This window comes from Mesoplodon bidens, assembly GCF_964165515.1.
Source record: "Mesoplodon bidens genome assembly, chromosome: 13".
NCBI classification, from domain to species: Eukaryota; Metazoa; Chordata; class Mammalia; order Artiodactyla; family Ziphiidae; genus Mesoplodon; species Mesoplodon bidens.
In genome coordinates this window covers 51,890,347-51,906,500 of record NC_138169.1, presented here as the reverse complement: position 1 = coordinate 51,906,500, position 16,154 = coordinate 51,890,347, and the positions used below count along the sequence as shown (strand labels likewise).

Below are 16,154 nucleotides of genomic sequence, written 5' to 3'. Positions count from 1 at the left end.
AAAAAAAAAAAAAGCAGCCTATATCTAAAAAGGAAATTTTCATGAAGAAAATGCTAGGGTTGGGATCTTTGTTTCCAGTACCCACTTCAGCCCCTGGCACATAGTAGGCAGTTAATGAATACCTGGTAAGTGAATGAATGTTACAGATTAAACTTCACTCTACATTTCAGTATTGAGAGGTTTCAGGGACCGTGACAGTCTAAATGTAGCTCCCTTCCTCCCTTCAGGCTCTTTGCCACTTCTGAGTGAAATGGCTTATAATTCAAATGGCTGCTAAAGCTGTGATCAACTATGTATAAGTGAGGACTTCTTCAGTCAGAACTGTGTTTGGCTGCGTATAACAGACCCCCGTTACAATGTTTAAATAGGAATTTATTTTTCTCATAATAAGAAATCTGGAACTAGGCTGGTGTAGCTGCTTGAGAAACTCAATGATAAAGTCTCCCTCTGGATTCCTGGCGCACCAGCCTCTGTGTCTGTTTGGTTTTCATCCTCATGGTTGAAGAATGTGGGCTCTACCTCCAAGCTTCAAGTCTATGTTCCAGGCAGGAAAAAGAAGAGCAAAGGGCAAAATAACTGTCTCTTGGCAGAATATTTTCCTTTTGGTCAGAAAAATAATAGTTTTCCCAGAAGCCCCTCCCAATAACCACTGGCCAGAATAGAGTCAAAAGGTTACCCATAATGCAAGGGAATTTGAGGAGATAAGTATTTTTAGCTGTGTAGTATTGCCTCAACAAACAGAACTGGAGTTTTAAAAAGGGAGAACGAATATTCAGTAGGCAACTAGTGTCTCCAGTACTAATGCCTTGGAGTGCATTGAAGTTCTGACAGAGAGAACTGATGCAAGGCTTTCTCCTTCAACTGGACAAGCAGCTGGACAATAGGAGGAGGAGTCCAAGAGCTGAGCCTGGAAAGTGTTGCACCCTGGGAAGAGTTTGTCACTCAGAAATGTGTGGAATCCTCAAGGATGGGAAAAAGGTCACATTTGCTTCCTGTGTGTATACAGGGGCTCTCTAACCCCTAAAAGGCAAAGGAGTTGTTAAATAAGTAGAATGGGTGTACCCTGCTTTTGAAGCTGGTAGATAAAGGTAGACTAGATGATAGGATTTCAAGGGACCTCAGCAAAGGACTGAGCTAGGGGTAGAGACTACACTGTCCTACATACTGATGGGGATAAGAGCCACGTGGGCTTCTGGCACCTTCTGAGTTCATGCTTTTTAGGATAGTCCAACAATTAGACCTAAGTTTCATTAAACTTAAGTAGAAAAATGCTGACTTTTCTCAGGGGACTCAGCAGTTAGAAAGAGGGCAATCAGGAAGCAATATCAGAATACACAACCAGAGAAATAACACTGCTAGAGGACACAGATGAAAACCTAAATAAAAACAAGAACACTTAAGGGCATTTAAGACAGCACAAAGACTTCCTATAGAAAAAAGTAAAATTTCTTGATTAAACAACTGACTAGATGAATTGAAGACGAGTATAAATATTGAGACCTGAGTTAGTAGCCTGAAAAAGCAAGTGCAAGAAATATCTAAAAGGACAGATAAATAAATTTTAAAAGGAGAAATGAGTGAAAAGGTGGAGGTTGAGAGAAATAGAAAATACATCCAGGTGACCTTCCATTGGAATTGTAGCTGCTCAAAAAGAGAAAAAAGCTGGAAAGGGAATAATAAATAAACAGTAATAAATGAAAACTTTTATTCAATCTGCAGATTGAAAGGGCTCTCCTAGACTCAAATTGAATTCAGGAGAAAACAGACACCTAGGCATTACATGTTGCAGAAAAAAATCACAAGCTTCTAGGCAAAAATAACAAATTACTTGCGAAGAGAGAATAATCAGACTGACATCAGACTTCTCACCTGCAACAGTGGAAACTAGAAGGCAGTGAAAAAACATAAACAGGTTACTGAGATAAAAAGAGTGAAAATCAAGAGTCCTGTATATACAGATGAAACAGACCTCTCAGGTTATTAAAAGAATATTAAAGGATGTGTAAAACTTCAAGAACATAAATACTCCAACCAAAAGACAGATGAAACGGAATGGAGATCTCAAGATGCAGATATATAAAGAGGAAAGGAAACAAGAGATTAGTGACCCTCCTATGAAAGAGAAAGACTAAATTAAATCTTAATATCCAGGAATGTATACAACTTTTACATAAGAACTCTCGGAAAAGAGGGGACGTAGTGGACAGAATATGTTTAAACGTATACTCTCAGCTAAACCTAACAGAAAGGAGAGAGGCAAGATATAAGAGCTTTATGGGTTAAATTGTGTCCCTTCCCCCCCAGAAATATTCATATGTTGAAGTCCTAACCTCACTACCTCAGACTGTGACCTTATTTGGAAATAGGGACATTATAGATGTAAGTAGGTAAGATGAGGTCATACTGGAGTTGGGTGGAGCCCTAATCCAATATGACTGACAACCTTTTAAAAGGGGAAATTTGGAGATACAGATATAAAAGAAAGCCATGTGAAGATGAAGACAGCGATGGGGTGGTACTTTTACATACCAAGGAAAGCTAAAAGTTGCAAGCAAACCACCAGGGGCTAGGGGAGAGGCATAGAACAGATTCTTCTCCACAGCCCTCAGAAGGAACCGACCTTGACCTTGGATCTGTGGCCTCCAGAAGCGTGAGATAACAAATTTCTGCTATTCAAGCCATTCAGTTTGTGGTACTTTGCTACAGTAGCCCTAGCAACTAATACAAAGAATGTTCCAGAGAGTCCTTTTAAAAGAAAACGTAGGACAAAGAGGAAAGGAAGTAGAAAGTGGGAGCCCTCATCCTACTCTAGGAAAGAAATAGTATGCCTTGTTGGGGGAAACAGAGTGTCTTGGTGTATTGGTTTTCTATTCACGTATAACAGATTACCAAAACTTTATCGGCTTGAAACACTACAAATTTATTATCTAACAGTTTTCATGAGTCAAAAATTCAGCTACAGATTAGTAGAGTCTTCTGCTTAGGATCTTATCAGGCTAAAAACAAGGTGTCAGCTGGTGCTGTGGTCTCATCTGAGGCATAGGGGCCTCTTCCAAGCTCACGGGTGGTTGACCTTATTCAGTTTCTTGCAGTTGTGGGACTAAGTCCCTGTTTTCTTGTTGCCTGTTGGCCAGGGCTCACTCTTGGCTCATTTAGGCTGCCCTCAGATTCTAGCCACAAGACCCTCTCACAATATGGCCACTTGCTTCTCAGCCAGCAGGAATATTTCTCTCCAGTCTGCTACAACAGAGTCTCATAATGTTACCTAATCAAGGGAATGACTACTCCATCATATTATAGGTCCTGACCACACTCAGGGGAGGAGGTTGTACAGGTGTGTATACACACAAGCATGAATCTTGGGGGCCATCTTAGAATTCTGCATACCACATTTGGTTAGAGAAACAATGGCATATTATTTTCAAGTAAGGGTAGAATCATATGGATCCAGTCATGCAAATACATAACAAAAAGGAAGATAACCATTAAAGGAATAAAAAGTTACTTTAGAATCTCTAACCTAATAAAGGGAATGTTGAATCACATGAGTAAAAATAAGAAAAAGGGAAAAGAAACAACATTATAAAATAAGCAACAAAACATTAAGAGGAATAAAATAAAACAGATAAATCATTACGTTAAGTGTTCTGGGATTGAATTTCCCTTTTGAAAAGCAGAAACTATCAGATTGATGTAAAAAGCAAAGCTCATCTATATGTTATTTTCAGGAGCATACTTAAACTGATGGAGAGGCCTCCTGGTAATGGCAGATAGGTAATTCAGAGCAGTCTTCCTGCTGAAGACAACTGAAAAGTCAGGGAACATATAAAAATCATCAAAGAAGAGCTAATAAGATGAGGAGATAGCACCAGGTCAACATCCAGAAGAAGACAGAAGTCCAGGGAAGAGGCTCAATGTTCAGGGTTGCTTTTGCCTAGGATACATTGTCCTTTTCAAAAGAGGCAATGAGGCTACGGAAAAGCTGAGGATTTGGCCCATATGTGAGACTAGAAGGATAAAATGGAGTCTAGAACCTACAAAAGATGGCACCCATAAAAACTACCCTACCCTTTTGGTTAGCACCGTGAGGAGCTATATACTCTAGGAGATAGAATGAACCAGAAATAACCACTCTTCACATGGATCGAAGCCCAAGTATAAGTCACCTATGCATCCCAGAGAACGTTAATCCCAAAATTGGACTAATTTGATTCCAGATTACTAATCTCCTCAGGGGCCTGGCAGAAAAAAACAGAAATTCACTCCAGAGAAATGTACTAAAATTGACTGTGTTAATGGTTGCACAGCTCTGTAAGTATACTAAAAACCATTAAATTGTACACTTTAAGTGAATGGTATGGTAGGTGAATTATATCTCAGTATAAAACTCATATAAAAATAAAATTCTTGCCTAGAGGAAGAAAACATTATCCTAGACCTCATTGTTTTAATAAATATTTTTTCAAAAATAATCCTACTAAAAAAGAAGCAGGCACATGAAGAAACACAACACCATGAACAAGAACCAGTACAAATAACAGGTAACAGAAAGACATCCACTGTTATTCCTGAGGGTGAAATTATTAGGCACAGACTGTAGGACAGTGTGCTAATGTGCACATGGAGATAAAACCAAGCTAAAAATTCAGTAAAGCACTAATAAGAGTGACATTGTAGATCTAACCTTATGATTCTGGCCATATGGCATACTACCTTTTACCAGATCAGGACTTGTGCAGATAGTACTCTAAACTCTGGGGAAACTTTTAAAATAATTACCTAAAAGGACTGGAGAGTAACCAAAAATAAGCAGAAACTGGAGTGGCATCTACAAATGGCAGAAGGGAACCACACTGAATGATTTTCCTATTTTTATAACTTTTCACCTGAGGGCAGACCCCAGTCAGCATCAGTCAAGGCTGCTAAAACTTGGTGGGAGCCTACAGTCTGGACTTTTGATTTCATCCAAGATGGAATAGTAGAGGCCAGATTTATCTTCCCACCTTGAACAACAACAAAAAAAACAAAAACAGACAAAATATATAAAACAATGGATGTTGTCAAGATACTGACCATGATACAGGGAAGAACGATGAGCTCTGAATGATGGGAAGCAAATGAGGTGAACCCTAGCTTATTATCTGAAAGTTTCCAGTCACAGCATAGAGAAGGGAACCCAAGGAGAACCTGTTGTACCTGTTAATTGAGAAGACATAACTAAGAGCCCAGCTGGATGAAGACAGGTAGAGTTCACAGGACTGAGTAACAGAGAGGAATGAGCTGCATAGAGAGAGAACTGCAGAGATCTGCAGAGTGTCCTCCTCAAGTATTCAGGAAAGAACTGATGAGCACACACATGTGAAGATACTGCCCAAGGCCAGGGACAAAACCACCCAAGAAGATTAGAGGGAACAATGCCTGGTACTCACACTGTACCAGGAATAGTGTCCGTTTCTACCAGCCAGGCTGAAACACCTCATGGCTTACATAGAATTAGGTAGAGTACTCAGAAGGGTCCTGCCTCAGTAATGGGGAGAAAATTAGCCCTAGGTTAAATGCTGCCTTGGGGTCTGCCTGTCAAATACTAAGCACAAGACCTGAAAGTATCTGTTTTCGAGTAATTTAACTGTGTCACAGAACAAAGCTCAACAATATTTATAGCAATATAAAAATAGCAAGCACTCAACGATGCAAAATTAACAATTTCTGGCATCCAATCAAAGATTACCAGGTATGCAAAAAAGCAGGAAAAAAATGACCATAATGAGAAGAAAAATGAATTGAAACAAATCCAGAATTAAGATACAGTTTAGAATTAGCAGATACAGACTTTATAACAGTCATTACTATATTCTATATGTCCAAAAACTTAGTACAGACATGGAAGATAGGAGAAAACAAATCCAAACTTAACTTTTAGAGATGAAACTAGTTTCTGAGATGAAAAATACACTGGATGGGACTAACAATAGTTTAGATATTGCCAAAGAAAAGACTGGAGAACTTAAAGACATAACAGTAGACAATCCAAAATAACACAGAAAGAAAATAAAAAATTATTTTAATCAAAAGAGCATCAGTGAACTGAGGGACAACAAATGGTATAATGTATGTATAATTGGAGTCCCTGAAGAGAGGGGGATGGACCAGGAAATACTATTTGAAGAAATAGTGGCTCAAAACTGTACCAGTTACTTGGAAACTTAAACCATATCTAAGAAGCCAGGAACAAGAAACGTGAAGAAGCAATACTAGGAAACATAATCAAATTGCTCAAAATCAGGGATAAAGAGAAAATCTTAAAAGCAGTCAATGGGAAAAGACAATTCCATACAAAGGAGCAAAGATAAGGACAATAGCATATTTCTCATTGGAAACAATTCAATCAAGATAAAATACTCAGGGAAGGGGGAGGGATAAATTGGGAGATTGGGATTGACATATACATACTACTATATATAAAATAGATAACTAATAAGGACCGACTATATATAGCCCAGGAAACTCTACTCAGTACTCTGTAATGACCTATACAGGAAAAGAATCTAAAAAAGAGTGGATATATGTATAACTGATTCACTTTGCTGTACACCTGAAACTAACACAACATTGTAAATCAACTATCCTCCAATAAAAGGAAAGAAAGAAAGAAACAATCAGAGGAAAATCATGCTGTTAGACCGGAATAAAAAATAAATACATTAAAAATTAAAAAATAAAATATTCTTTAAGCAAATTCATTTGATTAAAAAATAGTTAAAATACTCAGAGGAAAAAATTGTCAACCTAGAATTCTATACCCCATGAAAATATCTTTCAAAAACAAAGGCCTTTTCGAAAAGCAGTCTGGCAATGTCCATTCTATAATACTTCAGGGTGTCTAGCCATATAACAAAGGCACCAGAACAAAGGGACAGGTACAGAGATGATTACTGTAGCATTTGTAGCAGAATAATATTAGCCCCCTATCAATAGGTGGCTGACAGGATAAATTAGGGTGCATCCACTCCCACAGACTGTCAGGCAGCCATTAAAAAGAATGCATTAGAGTTACAACCCTTAGAGGGCTTTCCACATGGTATTATTGTATAGAAAGTAAGATTCAGGTAACATGTGTGGTATCCCATTTTTATATAGTAAATGATCTCACAAAATTTAAATGTATACCTATATGTCTGCCTAGGACCATATGAGATGAAGAATATGAAGGTATAACCACCAGGGGAGGGTAAAACCATGTTAAAGAAAGACAAAAAAAAAAGCCACCTTATTTAGAAATGTAAATATTTATGCATTTATGTAAAATTTTATGTATGGGTATATGTGTAAATCAAAAATATTATTTTTACATACTCTGTTTTATCCAATCTCTCCTAGGTTTGTTAAACCCTTTCCACCCCAGTCACTAATGCTAATCATTATTGCATAATTGCTGTAATGAAAGAAGCAGGAGAGAAGGTTTCTGATGCTTGCTTTTCTAAGAATTTATCTTTTTTTCTGTTACATCATGGTATTTCATTTCTAGGTAGGTATTTCTAACAGAGCCAGACTTAGCATTAATTATAATGTTATAATTATAATAGAAATAAACATAAAATGCCACAAATATACATTTTAGACAGAGGAAAAAGGATTCTAATAAAAAGATCATGAAGTGCTATAAACAAGGGGAAAGCATGTATCTGGGGAAAAAGAAAAAAGTTGTTCAGATCACTCTGACTTATGTAGTCCCACTCCCAAGAAGTTCAGTTTGTTGTCCTCATGCCCCCTTCCCCAGATTCCATGACACTCTATTGGTGGTAGGGGAGCCCAGACAGAGGCTTAGACCATGAATAAGACCCAGGGCATTTAGAGTATAGAATACATTTGGTCCACATTTGAAAATAATAGTTAAGAATATGTTTGAGATAAGGCTTTTTTTCCCTCTGTTTTCTTCATCCAAGCAAAGCTGTATGAATAAGTATGTTTGAGCTGAGTGTGTTTGAACATTACCATTAACTTCTGGGTTTGCAGCTAGTGAGAACCAGCCAGAGAAGCCTCACTTTGATGCTCGCAGTGTAATATTTGAGCTGGATCCTTGCAACGGAAATGGGAAGGTTTGCCTTGTCTACAAAAGAGGGAAACCAGGTAAGAATCATGGCAGGCATGGTCCTGTAGTTTGGGAATGGCCTTGGCTGACCTTGCTCTCCAGCCATCACACAAAAGGCATGCTCTTCCCCGACCTCCTGAGGTGCTGCTGGGTCTCTTGTAGATGCCAAGACCCAGAAAACCCCTTTGGTCCTCTCTGAGCATCCCCCTCCAGGCCAATTACTAGAGTCTTTTTAAGCTATTGTCATTTGTGTCACTTGTGAGTTACTGCAAAATAATAAGATTAGGATAATAAGTGAATAAAAGCTAAAAGAAATAGTCATTCTTTTTATAACTCCTCCAGCAGGCTCATGCATTAGAAAAGCATCCAGGAAAAACACTGTCTTTCTTTTACACGTATTTATGTAGGCCAATTAACAGCAATAAAAATCTGAATTACTAGACCTCAAACTAAGATCCCAGATGGGAAATCAAGAGAAGGCTCTGGCTTCTTGAGCAGTGGGCACCACCTGGCCCCCTAACAGCAATTCAGTCCCTAGGAACTACAGAGTTGGACAAGGTTCAGCCCTCTTCAAGTAGCTTTCTGCCTGCAAAGGGTGAGAAGACACACCAGGGTTTACCTCTGGGGGAAAGGAGAGATCATCTCCAGCTGGAGGAGTCTTTGTGAAGTAGCCTTTGAGCTGCATCTTTTTTTTTTTAATATTTATTTATTTATCTATTTGGTTGCACCGGGTCTTAGTTGCAGCATGTGGGGCCACAACTAAAGAGCCTATGTGCCACAACTAAGGAGCCAGTGAGCCGCAACTAATGAGCTGCATCTTGAAGTACAGGTCTGAATGAGATATGGGGGGTGTGGGGTGAGGGGCAAAAGGGGGCATCCAAGCAAAGGGATATAGGTAAAAGCCATGCCATGGGAGAATGCACCTGATCTGGGGGGAATGACAATTCCACTTCATTGGCCACATGGTTCATCTTGTGGGTGAGAAGGAGATGACACCAGAAGCCCTGTGATTCCCTTTCATGCAGAGTTTTGAAAGCCAGGTGAAGGAGTTTTGAGGTTACGTGGAAGTAGGTGGGGAGTCAAGGTTATTTAGCAGAAGTATGGCAGGATTCAAATGAAAATGTGACCACAAGTAGAAATGGAAGTGGAAGGTACTGGAGGACGGAGGCCACTTAGGGAGATGTTAGAGCCATTAGACAGGAGATGAAATAGGAGAGGCCTAGGAGATGAACTAGGAGTACTAAGAATGGACGGTCAGAAGCAAGCGTGAGGCAGGAGCTGGTACAATAGTGCCTGCTTCAGCTCAGCCAGCACATCACACAGCCGCACAGGCAGGAGTCCCAGGAGAGGAAGCTGGTCTGGGCTCCTCCGTGGTGGTTTCTCACAGCACTTCTAATTCCTGACAGACCTCCTGAGAAAGCCAGAACTATTCAGACAGCGGGTCTCTCCATCAGGAAGGCTGAGACCACAGTATGTACCTCCTGGAGGAGGGGGAGTGTTGAGTCCACACAAGAAAGGAGTGCTGCTTAGATAGCCTGAATGCACAGATGGCCAAAGCCCAGCAGATAGATCAGTCGACTGACTGACCAAGAATTTGTAAAAGAACATAAAGAAGCCAGTAACAGTGGCCACTGAAGAACAGAACTGGGAGGTTGGAAGGGAAAAAAGGGAACTTTTACTTATAGTTTACATTCCTTCTACTATTGAAATATGTTTTAACCATGAGTAGATGTTGACTTTATAGATAAAAGGAAAAAAGTGTTAAGCCATCCCTTCCTTTATGTCCTTTGTCTGCTATTTCAGCATTAGCACAAGACACTGAGATCTGGTTCCTGGACAGAGCATTATACTGGCATTTTCTCACAGATACCTTTACTGCCTATTATCGCCTGCTCATCACCCACCTGGGCCTGCCCCAGTGGCAGTATGCTTTCACCAGCTATGGCATTAGCCCACAGGCCAAGGTAAGGGGGGACCACCTGTCATCTCAAACTATAGAATGTATCAGAATCTTCTGAGGAAATGCTTAAATTGCAGATTCCCAGCTTCCTCATCTGATGCAGGAGATCTGGGGTTGAGCCCAGGAGCCTGTATGTTCAATAAGCACGGCAGATGCTTCCAATTTAGGTGGACAACCTCACTTTATACTAATCTAGTTAAGTGGTTCCCAAACTTGGCTGATCCTCAGAATCACCTGGGGAGTTTTTACTTCTAATGAAAAGGGGTTGGTGGTGGGCAGAGATTAGGTTTGCTCATTCATTTTGGATAGGCAGTACATGCATACAGGAACAGTGAAAAATCAGTCTCTTATTCACTGGTTCTCCAGCTTCCCCATCCACTTCCCCACAGGCAGCCACTGTTAGTTTCTCTTGTGCCCTCACTGAGATACTTTATTGGATAGAAAGCATGCATGCATACAGTTTTTGGTTCCTTTCTTCTAAATCACAAGTGCGATATACTATTCACATTGTTCTGCACCTTCTTTTCACTTAACTCCATGTTGGCGCTCATTCCCTATCAATATATAGAGAGCTGTCTTTTTCAATGATATAGAGTATTTCAAAGTATGGATGTGCCTCATTTATATTATAGATCCAGACACCATTTTAAACATACAGATGTCAGGTAATGCTGATATACTGCCTGATTTGAGAACACCAGGTGTGGCTAGAAGAACTTTTGACTGGGTGGCAAAAAATGAGGGACTCGATGAATGTATTCATTGAGTGGACCTCACTTTCCTCAAATGTCACATGACAGTGACATACATCCAGGCAACATAGTGGGTGGTTGTGATCAATGAAAATAAATGTAGATGCCCTTTGCCCTCAGCTGCCCAGAAAGCCTGTAGGGAAGACAGCAGGCAGCTTCCCTCAGTAGAGGCCTGCTCTGGCCTCTGTCTGCTCCTTCCCTGTGGGAAGGATGCTACCAAGTCCACCTGATGGGCAGCGGCTGGTTTGGAGGCAGAACAATTAGAAGGACACTGTACCCTGATGATTTGGGACCTAGCATACCAGGCTCAGTGCACACTAGGTTAGAAGGAAGCACATTTACTCAGATTCTTAGTCCTCATGTTTAAAGGTTATGAGACCCCATAAAGCAATGTGTGTCTTCCCTTTTACCTAAAGGAAGTGCTAATAGATTGTAGAGGCAGTTTTTCCTAAAGTCTTTTACTCTGCCTCATCTCCCCAGCTCTCTACCCCTGTATCTCCCCTAAAGAACATAAACACATGCTCTTCTCCTTTTGAATTGTGACCCTCTCTCCTAATTCTGCCTTACAGCAATGGTTCAACATGTATAAACCCATCACCTACAACACAAACCTACTCACGGAAGAGACCGACTCCTTTGTGAACAAGCTGGATCCCAGCAAAGTGTTCAAGAGCAAGAACAAGACCTTAATCCCCAAAAAGAAAGGGTCTGTTCAGCCTGCAGGTGGCCAGAAAGGGCCTGCAGGTCCTCCTTCCACCTCTAAATCCTCCTCTGGCTCTGGAAACCCTGTGCGAAAATGAGCGCCCCACCTCCAGCTCCCTGCCAGCCCCACAGTGACGATTTCCATGCACAGATGCCGCAGGCACGGCCCAAGCCTCAGATTCTGTGTGTGGAACCATAATCCTCTCCCCATCTGAGTAACAAAATCCTAGGCCCTTTTTACTGCCATTGGCTTGAGCCAGGAGTTGGAAGGGCATACTCAGGTCTCCCCAAGAATCCTTCCCTCATACCCCTTACAGCAGGTTGTGCCACCTACTGATTCTGGAAGCTGTGGCGAATATAAGGTGTTGTGTAAGTGACTAAGTAGATCTGTTAAGAGCTTTCTTCTCTTTCTACTCCAGACCCCTACCCCTCAGCAGTAATTAGAGAAGTCCACCATAGAAACCACTGGTTTTGACCTATGAGGCATTAGAACTATGCTGCTCAATTGGTAGCCACTTTTTAAAGCAGCTAAATTTAAGCCATGTTAAAAATTCAGTTCCTCGGTTATATTAGCCACAATGGGAGTACCATGTGGCTAGTGGATTCTGTATTAGCACAGAGATGACCAAACATTTCTATCATCACAGAAAGTTCTATTGGGCAGCACTGCGTTAGAATACTTTTGCATTACCCTTCCTCGGATCAGTTAATTTTTGTTAGAGAATACTGATACCTTAATTTGATGGGTTATAATGTTCCATGAAAAACCTTGAATATACATTTTTATGTTCTTTATATCCTTCACCACAAACAGATCTTGCTTTGCTCATTTTCAGTTTCCTATAGTTTCTCATGTTCATCAGTTTCCTATAAAGCTTCTTGTTTCCAGTTTTGTGATGTGATGTTTGCACATTTGCCAAAATTATCTTTCTCGCTTTTTTTAAAAAGAAGAGGTGATTCTGCTGTACCATTAAAACCAAAACAAAATAAACCTTCCAAGCACTGCTTTGCCAGGACTCTTCCTGCAGAGTTTTGATGAAATCAGTCACTGTTGACAAGACCCTCCACCTGCTCTGCCTGCTCACAACTGCTCAACAATTCATGGGGTAGCAGAAAAGGATAGAGAGGAACCAAGTTGTCAAGGATAATAGCTGAGGTTTAGTCTTCCAGAAGCATTTTTCTGCCAAAACTCATCAAAGGGAGAACCAGCAGTGCCAGATAAGAGATGTCAGCATTTGGCTGCCTCCCCAAGTCAGGGTTAGAAGGAGACTAAGAAGTTGTGTCATCTTCCACTTTGGCAGGTGTCCTTCCTCTAGAGATCATGGAGCCCCTGAATTATTTCTTAAGTCCTGGTCCAGCTCTGGATTTCATAAATGAAGCACCAGAGGAGCCACGAAACAATGGCGGCCTTCAAATCAGTGACAATCAGGTGGAATCCCCAAAGGGCTGTAGACAGAAGGGGGTTCCAACAAGGAAAGGTTTGAGACCTCCCTCAGGAGGAGCCGAGCACTCAAGAGCAGGAATGGCTACCCAATACGTAGGACCCAGTGCAGAATGAAACTGTGGGGCCTTTTGTCCAAAACTCAGATAAACAGTACCATTAAAAGTACTAATAGGGAGTAGCAATTCTCATGTTACACAAAATAGACTTTAAAATAAAGACTATTACAAGAGACAAAGAAGGCCACTACATAATGATCAAGGGATCAATCCAGGAAGAAGATATAACAATTGTAAATATTTATGCACCCAATATAGGAGCACCTCAATGCATAAGGAAAATGCTAACAGCCATAAAAGGGGAAATCGACAGTAGCACAATAACAGTAGGGGACTTTAACACCCCACTTTCACCAATGGACAGATCATCCAAAATGAAAATATAAGGAAACACAAGCTTTAAATGACACATTAAATAAGATGGACTTAATTGATATTTATAGGCCATTCCATCCAAAAACGACAGAATACACTTTCTTCTCGAGTGCTAATGGAACATTCTCCAGGATCATACTTTGGGTCACAAACCAAACCTTGGTAAATTTAAGAAAAGTGAAATCATATCAAGTATCTTTTCTGACCACAATGCTATGAGACTAGATATCAATTACAGGAAAAAAATCTGTAAAAAATAAATACATGGAGGCTAAAAAATACACTGCTAAATAACCAAGAGATCACTGAAGAAATCAAAGAGAAAATCAAAAAATACCGAGACACAAATGACAATGAAAACACAATGACCCAAAACCTATGGGATGCAGCAAAAGCAGTTCTAAGAGGGAAGTTTATAGCAATGCAATCCTACCTCAAGAAACAAGAAAAATCTCAACCTAACCTTACACTTAAAGCAGAGAAAGAAGAACAAGAAACCCCCAAAGTTAGCAGAAGGAAAGAAATCATAAAGATCAGAAATAAATGAAAAAGAAATGAAGGAAACGATAGCAAAGATTAATAAAACTAAAAGCTGGTTCTTTGAGAAGATAAACAAAATTGATAAACCATTAGCCAGGATCATCAAGAAAAAAAGGGAGAAGACTCAAATCAATAGACTTAGAAATGAAAAAGGAGAAGTAACAACTGACACTGCAGAAATACAAAGGATCATGAGAGATTACTACAAGCAACTCTGCCAATAAAATGGACAACCTGGAAGAAACGGACAAATTCTTAGAAAAGCACAACCTTCCAAGACTGAACCAGGAAGAAATAGAAAACATAAACCAGTCACAGGCACTGAAACTGAAACTGTGATTGAAAATGTTCCAGCAAACAAAAGCCCAGGACCAGATGGCTTCACAGGCGAATTCTATCAAACATTTAGAGAAGAGCTAACACCTATCCTTTTCAAACTCTTCCAAAATAGAGCAGAGGGAGGAACACTCCCAAACTCATTCTATGAGGCTACCATCACCCTGGTATCAAAACCAGACAAAGATGTCACAACAAAAGAAAACTACAGGCCAATATCACTGATGAACGTAGATGCAAAAATCCTCAACTAAATACTAGCAAACAGAATCCAACAGCACATTAAAAGGATCATACACCATGATCAAGGGGTTTATCACAGGAATGCAAGGATTCTTCAGTATACACAAATTAATCAATGTGATAAACCATATTAACAAACTGAAGGATAAAAACCATCATCTCAATAGATGCAGAAAAAGCTTTTGACAAAATTCAACACCCATTTATGATAAATAAAACCCTTCAGAAAGTAGGCATAGAGGGAACTTACCTCAACATATTAAAGGCCATCTATGACAAACCTAAAGCCAACATCGTTCTCGGTGGTGAAAAACTGAAGCTATTTCCTCTAAGATCAGGAACAAGACAAAGGTGCCCACACTCACAACTATTATTCAACATAGTCTTTGAAGTTTTAGCCACAGCAACCAGAGAAGAAAAGGAAATAAAAGGAATCCAACTCGGAAAAGAAGAAGTAAAGCTGTCACTGTTTGCAGATGACATGATACTATACATAGAGAATCCTAAAGATGCTACCAGAAAACTACTAGAGCTAATCAATGAATTTGGTAAAGTTGCAGGATACAAAATTAATGCACAGAAATCCCTTGCATTCCTATACACTAATGATGAAAACTCTGAAAGAGAAATTAAGGAAACATTCCCATTTACCATTGCAACAAAAAGAATAAAATACCTAGGAATAAACCTACCTAAGGAGAAAAAAGACCTGTATGCAGAAAACTATTAAGAAACTGATGAAAGAAAGATGATACAAACAGATGGAGAGATATATCATGTTCTTGGATTGGAATAATCAACATTGTGAAAATGACTCTACTACCCAAAGCAATCTACAGATTCAATGCAATCCCTATCAAACTACCAATGGCATTTTTCACATTTTCAGAACTAGAACAAAAAGCTGCACAATTTGTATGGAAACACAAAAGACCCCGAATAGCCAAAGCAATCTTGAGAAAGAAAAACGGGCCTGGAGGAATCAGGCTCCTGGGCGTCAGACTATATTACAAAGCTACAGTAATCAAGATAGTATGGTACTGGCCCAAAAACAGAAATATAGATCAATGGAACAGGATAGAAGCTCAGAGATAAACCCATGCACATATGGTCACCTTATCTTTGATAAAGGAGGCAAGAATATACAATGGAGGAAAGACAGCCTCTTCAATAAGTGATGCTGGGAAAACTGGACAGCTACATGTAAAAGAATGAAGTTAGAATACTCCCTAGCACCCTACACAAAAATAAACTCAAAATGGATTAAAGACCTAAATGTAAGGCCAGACACTATAAAAGTCTTAGAGGAAAACATAGGCAGAACTCTTTATGACATAAATCAACAGTAAGATCCTTTTTGACCCACCTCCTAGAGAAATGGAAATAAAAACAAAAAATAAACAAGTGGGACCTAATGAAACCTAAAAGCTTTTGCACAGCAAAGGAAACCATAAACAAGACGAAAAGACAGGCCTCAGAATGGGAGAAAATATTTGTAAATGAAGCAACTGACAAAGGATTCATCTCCAAAATATACAAGCAGCTCATGCAGCTCAATATCCAAAAAGCAAACAACCCAATCAAAAAATGGGCAGAACACCTAAATTGACATTTCTCCAAAGAAGATATACTGATTGCCAACAAACACATGAAGGGA

At 39.7% G+C, this 16,154-nt stretch overlaps 1 protein-coding gene across 4 annotated transcripts in view; it reads left to right on the top strand.

Moving 5' to 3' along the window:
- The window catches only part of TPGS2 (tubulin polyglutamylase complex subunit 2), a 56,399-nt gene extending 43,905 nt beyond the window's left edge, over window positions 1-12,494 (top strand). For all 4 annotated transcript variants that reach the window (XM_081252544.1, XM_081252543.1, XM_081252542.1 and 1 more), the window contains 3 exons: window positions 8,014-8,127; window positions 9,893-10,053; window positions 11,371-12,494. In XM_081252544.1, the coding sequence (XP_081108670.1) occupies window positions 8,014-8,127; window positions 9,893-10,053; window positions 11,371-11,601 (506 nt within the window). In that variant the 3' untranslated portion in view covers window positions 11,602-12,494. The remainder of the gene's footprint in view (window positions 1-8,013; window positions 8,128-9,892; window positions 10,054-11,370) is intronic.
- The last annotated feature ends 3,660 nt before the right edge of the window (window positions 12,495-16,154 follow it).